Below are 19,508 nucleotides of genomic sequence, written 5' to 3' on the forward strand. Positions count from 1 at the left end.
AAGGCCTGAAATCTAGCTTCCTGATTATTACCCTACACTTGCTCACCTTAATCTGAGTGACTGAACTCGTTATGGATTAACTTGAGGAATGTGGGTTCTAAAGGTCTTCACCCAATTTCATCTCTGTGAGGTGGCATGTCCAGAGAAAAGGCTAGACTTGCCAGTTATGGACACTGCACAAAGCTCAAATGTAAAGTTGATGATGTTCCTGTATCTGTATTTTGCATATGCCTTTTATTCTGGCACAGGATATGGGCACTTTCCTATAACTGCAAGGAGGAGATTCCTCCTGAAAGAGAAATAAATTGCTTTGGGTTATATTAAGCATAGCCTTAGCCCAGGAAGAGGAACCATCATCATAGGCCAAAATGTTTGTCTGCTCAACTGATGCGAACATCATCAGCACAGGATGCCTTGCAGAAGCTCCCTTAATCTAGGAACAATACTTTCACTGCTTCCCATATACTGTGGAACTTGCGGTGCTAATCATGTCCAATTTACTGATGAGGGCTAATTAGTCATAAAACTACAACTGCAGAACCAAGGCAAATGTATGCCTTCAATTCATAATCAGAACAATCACCCCCTAAGTATCCAGAATGGCTGCTTTGCTACCAGGATGACAAGTTTGTGCATTTATGTTTAGCAACACCCTTTTTATAATAAAATGATCAATAATTATAAATGCACTTGCTTTCTCAATGCCAGCTAACAAAAAAGAACCATATAAAAAGCAGAATATCTACCTCTAGAATATTCCAAGTCCATAAAACAAACAATGAAAATTTATTTCATGAACCACACAAACATGATCTATCAAATATAAACATTTAGTGAAATGCCTTCCATGTAAACAGCTGTCAAACGTTCTACAGTGGTATATGCTAAATCCCAAGGCTAGTCTGATAAACTTGTAACAAATACAGCTGCAGAACCAATGTCGACCATGAAAAATTGGACATTTAACTAGTGAAACGAAAATGGGTCAGTACTGCTAACAAACACACTCCTATATTCACGATGGCTCAAATATTCCATTTGAAAAAAGTTCTATGGATACTTCACTTGCTGAAAACAACAAATAAAAATGCCCCCCCAACCAGGGAATTCTAAGATAGCAAAATGTTTGAATCGTTTTTAGTACTGTACCACTGAGGCAGTGGAAGACACAAAATCCAAACATTTGAAATAATTTACTGTACTAGATATCCTAGCTGTCAAACAGAAAGGGGTCATATACGAGTGGAAAACAGGCAAAGATTCATGTCTCATCCATAATTCCAAAGATACGTGCAGACAGCAGCAGACCAAGAAATGGGTCATGCCTCCTGCATTCCTTTATACTGCCACATATCTACATTTACTAAAATCACATGCATTAAATGACTCCAAAGACTCTTGTCCTCTTTAGTTCAATCTGTTTCAACCTTCAACAAAGGTGAGTATTAAATCAGTCTAAAAAACAGCCATGCACTAACAGATCAGAAAGAGGAGGCAATAATCAAGACCTAAACGAGTTGTTGAAAAGGTATCATGAAATGCAGCATATATTTTCTTTGTTCATATTTGGTCAATCAAATACTTGAGATTCACAGACTAAACAGCAGCATCATGATTTTGCCCTTTAAAGAACACTTATTTCCCATACCCACTTTATCCAAGGGTCACAAAGCAGCCGTGTGCATCCTGGCATGTAACATTTCTACTTCTCTTAACTAGTAGTAATATAATTTTGCAAATCAGTTACACTTGCAATATTTAAACATGAATAGTTAAATACAGCTCTGCTGATCAAGCTAGCTTGTAATATTCTGAGTTTTTAACGATTCCTAAAAAAAAGAACACACTAACAGCATATTAACAATGTCTGACAACTACTACACTGGCTGTGACAGGTTGCCAATGTTAGAAAGCCTGGCATAAGCACACTTCCTCTGTCAGTGACTGAGATACAGTATGCCCTAGCAACACAAAGTCAATTTATATTTGTGTTACGTAAGCTAAGGCTAAAAACTGCTTCCTGCCTCTTTTACCCCCAGTATCAAACCTGAAAGCACTTTTCCATTCCTCCCTTGTCATAGATTTTGTCATATCCTTTCTTAAAACAATCTGATCAGAAAAGTATCCCTCTGAATTATTTTTTTTATGTCTATAGAAACTACTGTTGTCACTGCAGAACTGGGTTTTTATAGACACTTTATATGTTGTTTATTCTAAAGCTGCATTCTTTTGTCTGCACTGTAAACTTTGTCAATCAGGTACTCAACATACCTTTAAAGTGTCCCCAGTTTTGAGAGATGCCTTGATTTTGCTCGAGAATTTTGATTTGTCCCTCAAATAAATTATGACTCTGTGACAAAGCAATGACGGTTAAGATCACTTGCTAAAGCCAGATGTTACAGTTAGTGACATTTTAATCTTCAAGCCATAACACATTAATATAAATGCGACAATCCCATCGACTTTCTAAATGAAAATCACTAATACTAAAAAGTATACCTGATTTTGGACAATGTGACCTTAATTATTTTGGCACTGCTGATGATTCTAAAGAAGAGACAGTAAAACCTGTGGTATATAGTATTACTTGTAAACAAAAAGGAAGGAATATTTTTTTGAAAAATAACTACACTAAAATATTAACACTTCTGAATAACGAATATATATATATATATATATATATATATATATATATATATATATATATATATTATAATGCTACAACTACACTAAGCTACATAATACCAGTCACCAAGTGGAAAACAAAAGACCTTTTAAAACTACATCACTGTAATGCTGCTTTGAAATTAATTCTTTAACAATGCCCCAGAAACAGGACTTCTAAAGAAATACTTAGGAATTTATCCTGAAGAGACTGAAGTAATCATGAAATTCTTAACTGTGCAAACATTGCAACATGTAATGTGTTCCTCAGAATTGCTGTGTCCTGCATTTTCCTCACTTTTATGGAATGCCTAAATCGAGCATCTTTGATTTGTAACAAAACTTCAATTTCACAAAAAAGTAGAATAAGATTTCCCAAGTTATTTACAACTTTGCTAATGAAGGCTAGTGTTTTTTTTATCTTTGGAATGTCAGCATGTTTTCAAGTAAAGCTTTCCTAGTCACAGGAATGCCTTGTTATTATGTTAACCAAAGTGTTCCATCTTAGAACCTGGAGCTACCCATTCAAACTCGAGTGATAAATCTCAATAACACACAGCTGGAATGTCAGGCTTCTAGGAAATGTATTTAACTTGTATAGTAGAGGCTTTGGTGCTATCTAATGCAACAGATGTTTGAGTAAGCACGCACCAAACACACACACACCTTTACTGCTTCAAGACAGGAAGGAAAAGTGAAGAAGTACAAACACCTAGATGCGTGGGCCCTTTTCTGGGCTAAATACCTTAAATGTAATTGTAATAGGATGCAAAAGCTACTGAGAAATTTTAGAAGGGAATATGAGATTTCATGCAGTCCTAACATGGTAACCACAGAGAAGGCTTAAAAGCACTGAAATGTCATACAAATGGAGAAAGAGATTAAGTCATGCTTCAATTACATGAAGAAAAAGTATGTGTAATTTTAAATGGATGAATACACATTAATATGGAGAAATGGGTGCCTGGCCTTCAACTCCCTTTAAAAACAAGCAAATATCCTTTAATTTACTGGAACAGATTAACTGTTTCAAAAGACAAATCATAAACTTGCTCAAACCTTACATCTTATGAATTACACTTCCTAGAATGTTACATACACATTATTTGGGATTTAATGCTAAATTAGAAGGTGGCCCACTTTAAAGTGGAGTTATTCTTTTTACTAGCATAAATTAAAAAAAAATTCTAAATATATACATATGTTCCAGACAACAAGACAGTATCAGAGAGATGATGCAAAGCAAACTGTACGTGTTGCAATTCTTGAAACTCCATGAAAGGTGCACAACAATAAACAAGATGAGCTGCATCATAAGCCATCAGACACTGAAAAAGTGGTTCAGTGAAATCATTGTTTCTAATACAATCTTTTAAAAAAAGGGTGGGAAAATGACAACCAGCAGATGTGAAGTACAGACTGACACAGAGGAATCTACTACCATAACAGTGCTGTATATTTTCTAGTGTGACAATGATGCAATGCTTTGCTGTTAAATTTAGCTAAAGAAATGGTGTCGCTAAATTATATATATTTTTTTCCAACCACAACCTTCAGTTTCTATAAAGATATTCATGTAAATACACTGGAAGGACTGTGCAGCATTCTTCATGTGTCTGCTACTGAAAAACAAACGACAAGCACAAAAGGATTCAGTGAATCAGCTTACATACACATGCTGCACAGTTGTGTTTGATGTAAGTTGCAAGTGGATGACCATATGCCAACAATCATGAGCAGGTTACACAGTTAACTGATTAAAAGCAGATTATCCTTCAATTTAGGATAACCCAGCTTCACCTACACTTTTTTCTAATCAGTAGAGATCACAATTTTAAAAGGCATGCGCTCTGGTTTAAGTAAATACAGTAGATAAAACTGCAATCATAACAATATAATAAGAGTGTAAGTAAATACCACAACACTTTATTCAATACCCACACCATGATCTTCTGTGCACACTAACTCAGGAGAACTTTTAATACAAAAAAATTAAAAAGCGGGAGTTCACGCTCCCTGCACTACAAGGCTCTGTAACATTTAATATATAATGTTTACAATATATATATATATATTTATATAGTCTTTAGAACTTTCAAATAAAACATTGGCTTCCTTATTTTTATGTTTTTAAGAGAACTACATTCAATGTACTGGAGTTAGAGGGTTAGACAATTAAGACAAATGCTGACATTCAAAATAAGAATACCCACTGCAGTATGCCAATACCACTTTACTTTTAAAATGTCAGTGTATTTGTAAGTGCTAAACAGATTTGTATTTTTTTTTTTATTTACAGAGGTTCCAGAAGTAGAAGTAAATGTTGCGTGCAAGTAAGACACGGCCACATAATTACCCCAACTATTTAATAAGAAGGTTTTAGAATTTATAATAAAGAATTACAACATTTCTGACTCCAGACATGATTTAAAACAAGAAGGTTTTCTAGGTTTATCTGTTTGGTTAAAAGGTGACTCTACTGTGTAACTGCTTATGGGAGGTTTTATAAATCTTCTGGCATATCATTTTGCACAATGAATGAACAAGGAGTGGGAACATTGTCATAAGCGCTTTATGATCCATACACAGCACATGCTGCAGCTGACCTGCGTTTCACATTATCAGATCAAGGGTTTTATGACTTCTGGCCACTTTGTTAGCAATTAAAGAACTGCTTTATTCCATGTTGCAGCCGCAGTTGTTCAAGTGTTTCTCTGTATTTTTTTTTTTGCGTAAAATTCTCCCAAGAAAACAATGATTACATTTATATATATATATATATCATTTGTGTTTTAAAAAAAATTAGTAAAAATTTCAATGTGTAATCCTATGCTAGTCAGATGTCTAAACTGACTTGAACCTATTTTCTCTGAGGAATCAGATTTTACTAATTTGGAAGGGTGAACAAACCGTTATGTTACTTGGCAGTACACTGGGCTACATGAAGATGTCTTCTGACAGCAGCTTACCATGATGATGATCATGATGACGATTATGACGATACAAGTTGCCATTTTTATGCAGTGATTTAGCAGCAGTGAATCGGACAGCTACTTGTACAGCGATACGAATCTGCAGCCCTCTTGTCCATTGGGAAAGCTTCAATGACAATTTCCACCAAGACATTAACGTGTCCATCCCTGCTTCAAGGAACCATTTAGGATTCTGTTAAAGAACTTGAGCCCAGTTACACCCAGGCCTGCCTGGATGGAGCACAAAATAAAAGCTGCATTTGAGAACAAGTCACTCTATGAAGGCCTTCAGCACCAGCTGGACGTAAATCAACCTGAACATATTTTAACTTAGAAAACAGCACCCTACAGAACCTACAACTATTATGGAGGCTCTGTGACCCACTGGGGAGTTACTAGGCAGGAAAAGAGGTACTTGGCCTGCCTTCTCTCTGTAGCATAGTTTGCTGATTATGAAAAGGGTGTCGGTGAACAGACTAATCCACTGTCATACAAAAACTTTAGCCAGCGCATCTGCTCCAGCACTGGCAATATAACATTTAGAAGGGTGGAACGCTACATCATGAATGGCTTCATCTGACTTTTTACGATGGGCCGTAAATTCTTGTATACAAGTTTTGCTTTCCAGATTCCACAAGCGAATTGAGCAGTCATGACCTAAACAAAGAAGTAGTATGTCAAAAAAGTGTGTAACCAAAAAAAGTGATTTACAGAAACATAATTTGTCTGAGATACTTACTGCCTGACATCAGATACAAGCCATTTGGATCAACAGCTAAACTTGTAACTGCGTCTAAATGGGCTACCATTGAATGGATGAGTTTCCCTAATTCAAAAAAGAACAAAGATTTTTAGGCCTTGATATACTAGAACTGACAGCACACAGAAATACAGTACTCCTACAACAAAAACTTTTCATTAGACTACAGAATATGCCACTGTTCAATAATATTTTATATACTGGTCAATGAAACATGCATATTAAAGTAATGATTAAATAATACTATAAACTTGTTGAAAGCTACTGATAAAACACTTTATGCACAACTTAGTAGCAGAGACACACAGCATGATTTAAAAGCAAACAGCAGGACCAGCTAAACCTACTTATAAAATAACACAGCAAAAGACAGCTGTTACACTTTGTGTAGGAAATGACTAACACATTTTAAACCATCTCTAAATGGGCTTTACATTTCAAGATTAGCCCAACTGCAAACCCATGTCCATCAAAACCTTCATCAACAATGCAGTGTTATCAATATCAAGGTGCAGGTACTCCACGACTATCGAAGCCAACCATCAACCAAAAAAGCAAAAATCAATAAAATTTTTTTATACTTGAACAGCAAAAGAACTTTATTCCATGGGTTGTTAGCGCTTTCACGTCTACTCTGGATGCTTCTTCAGACTTTAATAAAACACTTCATCACTTCTGTATTTAAACACTTATCAATTAAACAGTTAACCAATGAAAGCCTTTGTACGGATACATAACTATAAAAAGTCAGAAACTTCTAACTAAATAAAAAGTCAGAAACTTATATTGTGAAAATTAAAAATTCAAAATTCAACATTGACACTAAAATGGATGTAGTAATAGATTATAACTGTTATTAACATTTCAGATGGCAAATAGCATATAAATATTTAAAAATACAAGAGCATATAAAAGCAGCATGTAATAAAAACATTTCAAGTGTATGAAACTACTGAAAAACTTCTAAAAATACATATTCCTACTAACACCAAGAAACATGAAAAAGTCAAAGGTATAGCAATAAATAACTGCTAATGCTTAAGATGACGACTGACTAGAAAGGGTTTCAAAGTAACCCTCTCATTGAGGCCATGTCCTTCATCTGCTTTCATTCTGATGATCCATTTACATTCTTCCCTTTTAGTGAAGTTACTTACATTGCCTAATCTCAATGTGGTGTGTATCAGTTCAATAACTAAGAACTCAAAGGTGTGTGTAGTGCCTTGCGATAGAACATGTCTAGCCAGTGCGTTCCTGTCATTCTCCCTGTTGATCGCATATAAATGCTCTCTAACCCTTTCCCTCAACATTCTATTCGTCATACCGACATAGAAAGCCTGGCATTTGATGCAGATGGCTAAATAAACTATGTTCCTTGTCCTACAGTCTGCATAATGATCAAATTTATATAGCACACCTGTGTCCGGGTGCCTAAAGTTATTCCTGCCCAGTATGTATTTGTACTGATTGCAACTGCGACATGGAAAGGTACCCATTCTAACAGTAAGTGGTTGATCTTGAAGACGCCTTTCATAACATAACATGTTCCTTAAAGATCTAGTATTCTTGTAGGGGCACCGGTTTTATGTTTGATGAATGGGCACTGTTTTTTATGTTTCAAGTTCTGTTGAGACACACTAACGCTGATGCTCAATCTACAACAGATAATGACACTACACATTACCCTATTAGCAATAAATTGCTCACCTTGACAGAACGTATGATTCCTGTCTGGCTGATGAGATGGCTTCTCAATTGGTGCAAACACGATTTCATTCAAGCAAGACCTTTTACTGCCACTAACATACAGATAGCACTTTATAACTGTTTTTCACAAACGGTCAGTGAGTGTACAGTAGTCCTCGGCACAAACTTTTACATTTTTCCTCACAAAAGAACTAAAACTCACTGGCATTACATACAAATCACCTGTATGACTTGTCCAAGACTCCACTTTTCTTGTGACCCATTCAGTTTCTTGCCACATGCTTCTTTAAAGACACAAGCTTTGTTCAGTCTTTCCAAAACTTAAAAGCTCTCCCCATCAGCCTATGATGTACTAATGTGACAAAGCAACTTTTAATAAAGTCCTTTCCAAAGGTCCCTGAATGTCTTATACTCAAGGTTGAAGGATGTGCTAGAACCTTTCAACTAAGATTCAATATAAATGCCACCTCAGAGACCAGTAGTTTGTGGCAATCTCCCTCTGGAAAAATGGAAGAGGCAGATCAATATGAAATCAGTACACAACTCCCACTCCTTTTACAAGTCTGCTTATCTTCCACACCATGTGCTTATCAGGTTCAATCACCCTCATTCTCGAGAGTAATATAGACTTTTTTATATTTACAGAAGCAACTGAAACACCTAGGTTTAAAGAAAACATGTAAAACTATTTAAAAAAATAAAACACACACACACACCAAGGTTTTCCATCTCACAAAAGAACTGGAATGAAGGTCCCAACTATGGACTTCTGATTTAAAGGTGAAGCCATTTTTAGGAACTTGGGGAACATATATGTAAAATACTGTTATGACACCTAAGGGACACCTACGCTTGCTACCGTGCATCAATCAGTAACTAAATGACATGCTGAACCATCATCCCAGGACCACCATACAACATAAGCCACAGATGGCAGGGACAATTTGTTCAACAGATCTATACAAGACAAATTCAACACTGTGAATGACAAATTCTAGCACGGTGAACCAGGAAGTATGCCGTACAAACAACTCACCTCTTCCAAGGCTAACAACATACAAAACAATGACCACCAGCATGAAACTTATATAAAGAAAAATGGCTAAGTATGAAGCAGTAAAGCATGCAGATGAAGGTGCACAAAAGATGGAAGGACCAGGAACATTGGCTTTCTCAGTTAGTGGAAATAAATGAGGTGGTAAGCAGATGGTTCTGCCATCTGATAATGTTGCTGCGGAAAAAAATCTTGAGGTCACTGGGGAGCTATAGTTCTTTGGATGGAATACACAGTGGATATTGAGTTCTTTGGATGGAATACTCATTGGGTATTGGGGAGCTACAGCTTTTTGGATGAAATACTTAGTGCAGACAGACAGAACCTTAGTTTCTAAAAGACAGAGAAAAGAAAGGAAAAAAATGCTCACTTTCCAAGAGAGGGAGAATGTATTCGCCAAAACACAACTCCCAAGACTGAGAATTTCTGACCACATGGGGAATAAGTAAGAAGGCTGTGAAATACTGAATATTGCCTTCTTACTACACAAAATGTAAACAAGGCGGACCTGTTTTACTGTCATGTGCTCGCCTCATAGGCAGTCAAGTCTTCGTATGCTCAAAACCATTCTGCAAAAGTTGGAATAACGAATCCTGGTATACCAGACACAAACACCAAACCTCAAAACTCCCTACCGCTCTGGACCCAAGAACAAGCGTTACCATGCGTCTAGAAGGGGACAAGGCTGGACAGCCAGTAATCTCGGTTTTCAATATTTCACCCTTCATAACGTGGGACTTGTGGAGGTGGACCTGACTGCCAGTGAGCCAGTTAATGACAGTAAGCTGTTGGCCCTTTTGTTTATGTATGCAATATATGGCACTGGGACTTAGCTAGTTCAGCATGGGGAATGAGGGTTTTAAACTGCGGAATTCAACAGAGCAACATTCCTGAAATTCAGACATGCGGGTTTCAACACATTTCAGGCAGAACTCTGCTGAAGAACCCCAAACAGGTACACCATAACAGCAGCTGTCTTTCTCTTCACTGCTGTAGTATCCAAAACAGAAGGAGTCTCCTGCACAGGGCAGCCCAACGCTCAGCCAGTATACAAAAGTCTAATGATCTTGTATGCAGAGTATGTCACATTTATGCTCCCTGCACAGAACGTAGGACATAATACGGTAGTACCCATGCAACTACCTAGAACTAAACTGCCCCAGAACAGAACAAACTCTATAGGACAAAGGAGTCCATGTATATCCAGAAGGAAAAAATGCAAAAGAAAAAGGGGTAACCCTCAGCAAGTAGGGAATCTAAAACAATAACCAAAACAAACAAGAGTGGATTGGAGGGAAGGAGTGAATACTGCAAGTGAGGAAAAAGACATCTACTGTTACAGTAAGATTTTACACAACTGTACTATGTCCTTTTATATCACTGCTACAGTACCCAAAACAGAAAGGAGAGTGAAGAAGCTCAAGAAGCAGAATGGGAGGTGGAAGGCTGAGAAGAGACCTCAACAAACCCACATAAAATGGCTTCAGCAAAAAGTACAGTTTTGTACCTACCATAAATGTAGATGTCCGAGAGGTATGCATCTGCAGTCCTAACATATGGGTTGTCCTGCCTCAGGCAGCCCTTCGGTCGGCCGGATTCCAAAGTCTGGGTCTGGCCTCGGCTGATGTCGCACTTCACCCGACATCATAGCTGCTGTGAATTGGGTATAAAGGCATCAGCCGACGCCATTTTCCTCAGTGTTTCTTGCCCCAGATGCCAGGTGCCCTGTAGGAAAGCTAAATCTGGATAAATGCAAATGTTTCCAAACAGTAGAGAGCAAACAGAAATACACATGTATATACATATATACAAACAAATACACCATAATAGATTCCCCCAGCTAGCTACAAGATGGGCAAATACCCTAGGAGTACAACAGAGGGAAAGGAGGGTGGGTAATCCTGACTGCAGATGCATACCTCTCGGACATCTACATTTATGGTAGGTACAAAACTGTACTATGTCCTTCAAAGATGCATCTGCAGTCCTAACATATGGGTAGAATACCATAGCCAAACTGGGGGAGGAGGCACTAAGATGATTATGGTGTAGTTAAGATCCCTTGCAAAACAGCAGTTGCAAAACCTGCTCGGGATCTGGAGTATAAAGGTAGATTATAATGCTTGGCAAATGTATGCACGGAGCTCCAAGTAGCAGCTTCTAAAATGTCTTTGGTAGCCACTCCTCGTAAGAAAGCTGTAGTAGTGGCTGTAGCCCTTGTGGAGTGAGGTCTGATGTTTTCTGGAGTTATCTTTCCATGAAAGGAGTAACAAAATCTAATGCAATTTCCTATCCATTTTGAGATTGTCTGTTTTGAAATTGCTTTTCCTTCCATTCCTGTTGCATATGCTACCAGAAGCTGGTCAGTTTTTCTATTGTTCTTGGTTCTGTCCAGATAGTAGCGCAATTGTCTGTGCACATCCAAGGTATGTAGTAGTCTTTCCCCCCTGTTCTGTGGGTTGAGGAAGAATGTTGGTAGGTGGATTGCTTGGTTCAATGATACCCTGGAAACCACCTTTGGCATAAAAGTGGGGTTAGTTCTCAAGGACACTCTATCCTGATGGAAGATAAGGAAGGGCTGTACTGCCATTAATGCCTGTAATTCAGAAACCCTTCTTGCTGAAGTGATTGCAAGTAGGAAAGCAGTTTTCCAAGATAAGAACTGTAATTCTGCTGTTGCTGCTGGTTCGAAAGGGGGAAGTGTTAACTTTTCCAGCACAAAGTTAAGGTCCCATGTAGGCAAAGGTGGCTTCCTTGGAGGCTTTACATTTTTAATTCCTCTCAGAAACTGCCTGAGTAGAGGATGAGAGAAGACTGGAGGATCCAAGTTGTATACTGCTGAAATTGCTGATGCATGAATCTTAATGGAGGAGTAAGACAGGCCATTGTGGAAAAGCTCTGCTAAATATTCCAGGATGCTAGCTATGTTTGCTAATGAAACATTTTCTCCTTTTGCTGCACTCCAAATGAGGTATCTTTTCCATTTGGCTGAATAAGTCTTCCTTGTGGAGGGTCTGCGAGCCTCCAGGATAATGTCTTTAACCCTCTACGATAAGTCTGGGTTATTTTGGTTTATGTAATATTCCAAGCAGCTAGCTGTAGTGTTTTCAAGTTTGGATGGAGGATCTTGAAGTTGTTCTGTGTTAGTAGCAAAGGAACTAGAGGTAGAGGCCATGCGTGTGTCCGAGACATACTCCTCAGTAGCGGGTACCAATGCGGCCTCGGCCAGTCTGGAGCTATCAGGATGACCCTTGGGTGATCTTCTTTGATCTTCAGTAGCACTTTGTGCATCAAAGGAAGAGGTGGGAATGCATATGCTGTCAGGTTTTCCCAACTGAAGGATAGGGAGTCCACCTTCCAAGCAAGTGGGTGGTATATCCTTGTGCAGAATTTCCTCAATTGGTGGTTGTGTGGGGATGCGAACAAGTCTATTTCTGGTAGTCCCCATTTCTTTGTAATGGATTTGAAGATGTCTGGATGCAGCATCCATTCGTGGGCATCCGTGGTAGTTCTGCTTAAAGTGTCTGCTAGTATATTTTCTTTTCCTGGCACAAATATGGCCTGGAGCTGAATGTTGAGGTTCAGGGCCACGTTCCACAGGTCCATTGCCATCCGGTATAGAGGATATGAGTGTGTGCCTCCCTGTTTGTTGATATACCACATGACTGTGGTGTTGTCCGTCCTTATCAGCAAATGACCCTGTTGAAGAAACGGTCTGAATGTCTGAATTGCCTGTTTCACTGCCAGCATCTCTTTTGATTTATGTGTAGGTTCAGCTGGTCTTGTGTCCATAGGCCTTGTATACACTTGTCCACCATGTGTGCCCCCTAGCCTAGGTCTGAGGCGTCCGTGGTGATAGTCTGGCTTGGGCGAGGTTTGTGGAAAGGCAGTCCTCTGTTCAACTGACAGGCCTGAGCCCACCACAGGAATTCTTGTTTCAGGCATGGAATTATTGGAATCTGGACTTCTAGACTGTGCTTGTGTTGAGACCATATATTCCTTAGGTACCATTGCAACTTCCTCATATGCAGCCTGGCATGTGGAATCAATATTATGCAGGATGCCATGTAACCCAGGGCTTGCAGGACCTTCCTTGCTGTAAGCTGGTTCTGTGTTGTTAATGCCCTGAAATAGAGTGGTAGTTGCTTTTGCTTTTCTGCTGTGAGAAATGCCATCTGATTTGAAGTGTCCAGTTCTGCACCCAAGAATGTTATCCTTTGGGATGGTTCCAGTCTTGACTTTTTCATGTTGACTGTGTATCCCAGGGCTTGCAGTAGTTGTATAACCTTTTCCAAATCTTCTGTTAATTTGGTCTTGTTGTCCGCTTGTATTAGGCAGTCGTCCAGGTATGGATAAATCTGAATTCCCTGAAGCCTGCAATGAGCAATTACTGATGCCAGGCATTTCGTGAATACTCTGGGCGCAGTAGATAAGCCAAAGGGCAATGCTGAGAATTGATAATGCTCTGATCCTGCAAGAAATCTGAGGTATCTTCTTCAATCTGGTCGTATAGGGACGTGCAGGTATGCCTCCTTGAGATCTAGAGACACCAGCCAAGACTCCTTGCCCAGCATGGGAAGAAGTTGCTGTAGGGTCAGCATTTTGAATTTTGGAATAATGAGGTATGTGTTCAGAGCGGACAGGTCGAGAATAGGCCTCCATTGATTTTCTTTCCTTGGTACCAGGAAAAGTCTGGAGTAAAATCCTTGTCCTTGTTCCATAGGCGTTACCTTTTCTATAGCTCTCATCCTTAGTAAGTGGTTGATTTGCCCTAGAGCATTTGTTTTTTGGTTTGGTGGTAGGTTTGGCATTCCTCTCTTTTTTGGTAGAGTGTGGAAGTGAAACCTGTAGCCTTTGTCTATTGTCTGTAAAATCCATTTGTCTCCTGTAACGTAATGCTAGTTTATGGAAAATAAGGCTAGTTTTCCGCCTAAGGGTGCTTCCAGTTGTTCCCTGGTAGGCGGTATCAGAGTCAAGTCATTGTGTCTGTCCTGTGGAAGTGGTAGTAGCTGGATCTGTGGCAGTACTTCTCTGTTTGTTAGGCTGCCACTGACGTCCCCTGTAGGCACCTCTGGATTGACCTCTGCCTCTTGGGCGCCTATTTCTGCCTCTCTGTGGTCTGGAAGTGTCTGGAAAGGACCAATTCTTCGAAGGCTAATTTCTACTAAACCTCGGAGGCTGGACCTGTAAGAAATCCTTGACTGTTTGGACAGATTTTGCTTTTTCTTCCACCTTCTTTAGCACTTGCTGTGCAGGGGAGCCAAACAAACTTTGTTTCTCCATGGGAGCATCTAGGAGCTTTGACTTTACATGGTCTGGTAAGGATTGCTCTTTTAACCATGCATGCCTTCTGATCACTGTTCCAGTCATAGCTGATCTAAAGGAAGCCTCCAGTGCATCATAGCCGCATTTTAAGAAATGATTACTGACCTGCTGAGAGTTGTGTACCAAATCCTGAAGGGACTTACGGTCTATAGGTTCAGGAGAGGACAGTTTTTTATTTAGCTGATCTAACAAAAATTCCTGATACTGAATCATGTGGAATTGACAGTTTAAGGCCCTAGCCGAAAGAGTAGCAGAAGTATAAACTTTTTTTACCCCATCTCTCTAATGCTCTAGATTCTCTCTCAGAGGGGAGAGGGTTTTTGGCAGAGGCAGCTGCTACAGCTTTGGGGCCCTGTGAAATGGTTTCAGGATCTGCAATAGGAGCCTTATACAAGTGATAGTGAGTGTCCGGGACCCTATAATATCTGTCGGGCTTAGCAGGGGCTGGGGGAAGAGAGTCAGGGGCAGTACAGGCATCATTAAATGCATCATCCACAACTGTTAGTACTGGAGGAATGGCTAAAGGCCTATGCTGTGGTAAATGTAAAAAGGTCCTTAGTCTTTTCCTTGAATCTGAAAAATCCTGGCCCTGCCATTGAAATTGCTCTCTCATAGCATGTAAGGTTTCCCCAAAAGAAAATTCCTCAGGAGGAGAGGCAGAAGGAATGGAGTTCTTCTGCATCAGAATCCTCATATGGAGAATAAGGGCCTTCTGGAGGATTTGAGTTTTCTGAATCATCCGAGGAATAGTCTGTAGAAACTGGATCCGGGGGCTCTGCTCTAGGCCTCTTCTCTGGAGGGGGCTGAGAGGCCCTGTCTGGGTGAGGTTGGGATCCCCTGATCAAAGAAATGAGATCCTCAGCCAGGCTGAGCATTTGGGAACTAGAGGTAGTCCTGTGTGAGGGGGTTTTAGCAGGCAAGGTATTAGAAGTTTTAGCTGCTTTAGCCCTAGAGACAGCCTTGATAGACATAGATGCAGGTGGCCTAGCAGCTCCACGTGCAGGAGTAGATATGTCTAAAGGAATAGTATCTGATAAATCCTGTGGGCCTGCAACAGCAGGAGAAATTTCAGAAGCAGATTCAGCCATGCTGTGTGAGGCCTCGGCTGCCGGAGGTATGCTTTCGCCCGAAGGGAGAACCGAGGACTCTGTTTCAGCCGAAACCAAGACACTCGCGGTTGGCTTAACCGTGGTTTCGGCCGAAACCGCGGACCGCGAGTGTCGGTCCTTTTCCTTACGCTTTTTAGCTAACTGTGTAGTCGGAGTCTCCGACGGCATTTTGTAAGCAAAAGCGGGACCAAAAAACACCTCTGCAAACTCCGACCGACGTCTAAGTGTCCGTCGGTTGAAGGAAGCACAGGCTAGACAAGCTGATACGTCGTGGTCTGGGCCTAAGCAAGGAAGGCAGTAAGAGTGGAAATCCTTATGAGGTATTTGTTTACCACAAGTTAAACAATTATTTACTTTTTCTGACATCGGCTGAGGCAAGAAAGAGTCCCCAACGGGGTACTTAGCTTTTTAGAAGTCTTCGGTAGTAGAAATCTCTGGATCTGACCGACTGGCACTTGCGAACAGCTTCTGCTTCGGGCACCGCGCGGCAAGAAAGACTGAGGAAAATGGCGTTGGCTGATGCCTTTATACCCAATTCACAGCAGCTATACGTCGGGTGAAGTGCGACATCAGCCGAGGCCAGACCCACACTTTGGAATACGGCCGACCGAAGGGCTGCCTGAGGCAGGACAACCCATATGTTAGGACTGCAGATGCATCCTTGAAGGACATCCTAGTCTTGCTCTAGAAACCATATCCAACTTACAATGCTTAGTAAAGGTATACACTGAAGACCAAGTACCAGCTTCAAGATGTAGTTGGTGTCCAACCCCTTGAAGAAGGCACCAGAAGAGACAACACCCCTAGTGGAATGAGCTCCAACAGGAGTAGACAGAAAATTGCCATGAAAAGAACAAAAAGAAATGGCCTTAGACATCAAAGAGGAGACGGTTTGCTTAACAGCCAAAACCAATGCCCAGGGATTAAAAAAATGCTGATCAGACTTATGAATGGCCTTAGTCTTATCCAAATACCTGAGCTGTCCGTGCAAATCCAAGGTATGCAGGACCCTCTCACTTGCAGACTGAGAAGGGAAAAAAGGAAGGGAATTGTACAGACTGATTCAAAGACAACTCATTTATTACCTTGGGCATAAAACGAATTAGTATGAAGGGACATCCTGCCCCTGTGAAAAAACAAAAAAGGAGGAATGGCCATAAGGGCCTAGAGCTCAGAAATCCTCGGAGCAGAAGAGCGAGCCAGCAACAAAACAGTCGTCCAGGTACAATATTGCAAAGAAGCAGAATCTGCAGGCTCAAAACAAAATTGAAAGTCTCAAGGAGGAGGAACAGGTTTCCTTGGAGGCCTGATATGCAGAACACCTTTAAGAAATTGTCTGACCTCAAAACGAAAAGTCAAAGCAGCATTCAAGATCAGACAAGCAGAAATGGCTGACAAATGGGTCTTAGAAAAACAGGCCATGCCAGACCACAGCAACTCACACAAAGAACCAGAGGAACCCCCACTGAAAAAGCGTCCTGGCTACGTGCATGGCATCAGACAGAAAATCTTTTCCATTTGGAAATACAAGATTACCTGGCTGAGGGTTTCTTTGCCTCCTGTAAAACCCTGAGCATGTTCTCAGAAAAGAGCTGCCTGAAAGGGATCAAAACCCTATCGACCACGGTGTCAGTTGAGAAGCAGTAGGAATGGATGAGAGACTCCTTGTTCTTTGTGAGGAGATCCAACTAGTGAGGTAATTAGTGGTGACTGCCCATGGCCAAATGCATTAAGAGGGGGGAACCAGTGCAGTCTTGTCCTAAAGGGAGTCACTAACAAGATTTTTGGGGAGCCCAGCTGGGTTTTCTGCAGGACTCCTGGAAGTAGAGGAAGAGGATGGAAAGCATAAAGAAACATGCCCTTTCCTTTCAAGAAAAAGGATGCGTCTCCAGATGGCATGGCACTCTGGAACAGAAGACAGGAAGCTGCATGCTCTGGGGGGAGGCAAAAAAAATCTACCTGAGGAATACCTCACTGATGGACAATGCACAGAAACATCTCCATGAAGCAATCACTCGTGAACCTGTGTTTTGGACCTGCTCAGAGAGTCTGCCACTAGACTGTGCACTGAAGGAATGTAGGAATGTATACTGCCTGAAGAGTTAACTGAAAACTGAGAGACACTTCAAAAGCCTGAAGAGCCATCCTGGAGAGGAGGTAAAATTTTGTGCTTCTCCACTTGTTGACATACCAGATCACTGTAGTGTTTGTCTGTGTACACCTTCAAGGGATCTGTAGAGAACATGGGGTGAAAAGCTTGAAAGGCCAGAATCAGAGCTCTCATCTCTTTGATGTTGACATGGTCTGACTACTTATGGGGAGGCCAGAGACCCTGAACTTTCAGGTAACCAAAAGAAGCCCCCCAAAAGAAGGGATCCTGAGAAAGGCGTCGAGCTAGGACAGATCCAGAATAGGTCTCAAAGTGCCCTCCTTTCGAGTAACCAGGAAAATCCTGGAATAAATATCCTTTCGCACTCTGGAAAGGGAGGATTGACTGAATGGTTCCTCGGCTCACTAGGGACCCTACACCCTCTGGGAAATTAGGAAGTTGCTTTAGAGGAGGTTGACTAAGCCATGAAAAAGAAGGGAGAGACTTCCATACTATGAAGTAACCCTGATGGATGACAGGACCCAAGAGTTAGAAGTAATCAGATGCCAAATTGAAGACAAAAGGAAAGCCAAAGGAACCTGGTCTAAAGGGAGGGGGGGGTGCAAAGTGTCAAAGAGAACCTGGCTTATCAGATAAAGGAGGCTTCTGGGCCATAGAAATCTGAGAAACATTAGCAGAGGGAGCCCACCTCATACTCTTCCTGCCCTTGGAGGCATAGCGAGGTTGCCTGCGAACAAAACCAGATCTACAAGGATAATTCCTCTGGAACTTAGGGATAAGAGAACCTAAAAAGATAAGGCAGAGGATTTGCCTTCAGAATCAGGGAGATCAGAAATAACCTGACAAGCCTGAGCAATCAAGGCCAGAGCATACCTGGTCATGTGGGTCTGGTAATTAACAGCCATAAAGCCCAGTGTAGAAGCAGTGCATCCTCTCCGTTGCCCTACTACCCTTAATCAGAAGGCAAAAGTTTGGAAGTTTTGTCAGAAGAGACTGACACCACAGCAGGATCAGCAAGAGGACATTTAAATAAAAACTGACAATTCTCAGGAACCTTACAGAACCCATCTGGTTTCTTAGAAAAAGCAGGAGGCTAAGAATCAGGAAACTTGGAAGCAGCAAAGAAAGTATCTAACAAGGCAGCCAACACAAGAGGAACTGCCTATGATTTAGGAATATCCTCCTGAAGCAACTCATAACTATCTTCTCTGATCAGACATGTGAAGAATCCAACTTAAAGTACTCCATCAACCTAGCAACTGTGTCCCCAAAGGACAATTCCTCAGGAGGAGGCTCACGGCTTATAGACTCCTCTTCATGAGAACCATAAACCAAAGGTGAAGGCATCTGTGAAGAACAGGACAAAGACCCCTCATTAGACACAATCTTCATCCAAGGAATCCAGTTCCCTAAGCTGTTTAGAAGAGGCAGAGGTCCAAGAGGAACAGGTACCAAAACCCCTTGAGGAGGCTTTGGGACCATCAAGACAGAAAACAAGCCCTGAGTAAACTCCTGCCATTCCCATTGAGGATCCTTAGGATGGACTGAAGTATTCTTCAGTTTTTGTCTTTTCTTGGAAGGGACATCAGCCCTAACAAATAACAGAGGTTCCGACCTTTGGCGAGATTCGATAAGAGAACCCAGAATTGCCTCCCTGACTAATATCTGTGGAATCCTTCTAGGACCCTCCAAGATAATCAACCATGGTTCCCCCTCGACATCTGGACCAGATGCCTACAAAAACTCAGAGGGTATGTGGAAGAATGGACCCATGCCAGCCTTCGACTGGGTTGTAGAAGAGGAATCT

At 40.9% G+C, this 19,508-nt stretch overlaps 1 protein-coding gene across 4 annotated transcripts in view; it reads right to left on the minus strand.

The window, feature by feature from the left end:
- Window positions 1–4,562: 4,562 nt before the first annotated feature.
- Window positions 4,563–19,508, minus strand: part of STRN (striatin) — a 2,479,646-nt gene continuing 2,464,700 nt past the window's right edge. For all 4 annotated transcript variants that reach the window (XM_044058581.1, XM_044058573.1, XM_044058566.1 and 1 more), the window contains 2 exons: window positions 6,376–6,462; window positions 4,563–6,293 (listed from right to left, as the gene is read on the minus strand). In XM_044058581.1, the coding sequence (XP_043914516.1) occupies window positions 6,124–6,293; window positions 6,376–6,462 (257 nt within the window). In that variant the 3' untranslated portion in view covers window positions 4,563–6,123. The remainder of the gene's footprint in view (window positions 6,294–6,375; window positions 6,463–19,508) is intronic.

Source organism: Protopterus annectens, chromosome 1.part2, assembly GCF_019279795.1.
Source record: "Protopterus annectens isolate FY-2018-M chromosome 1.part2, PAN1.0, whole genome shotgun sequence".
Lineage (NCBI taxonomy): Eukaryota > Metazoa > Chordata > Ceratodontiformes > Protopteridae > Protopterus > Protopterus annectens.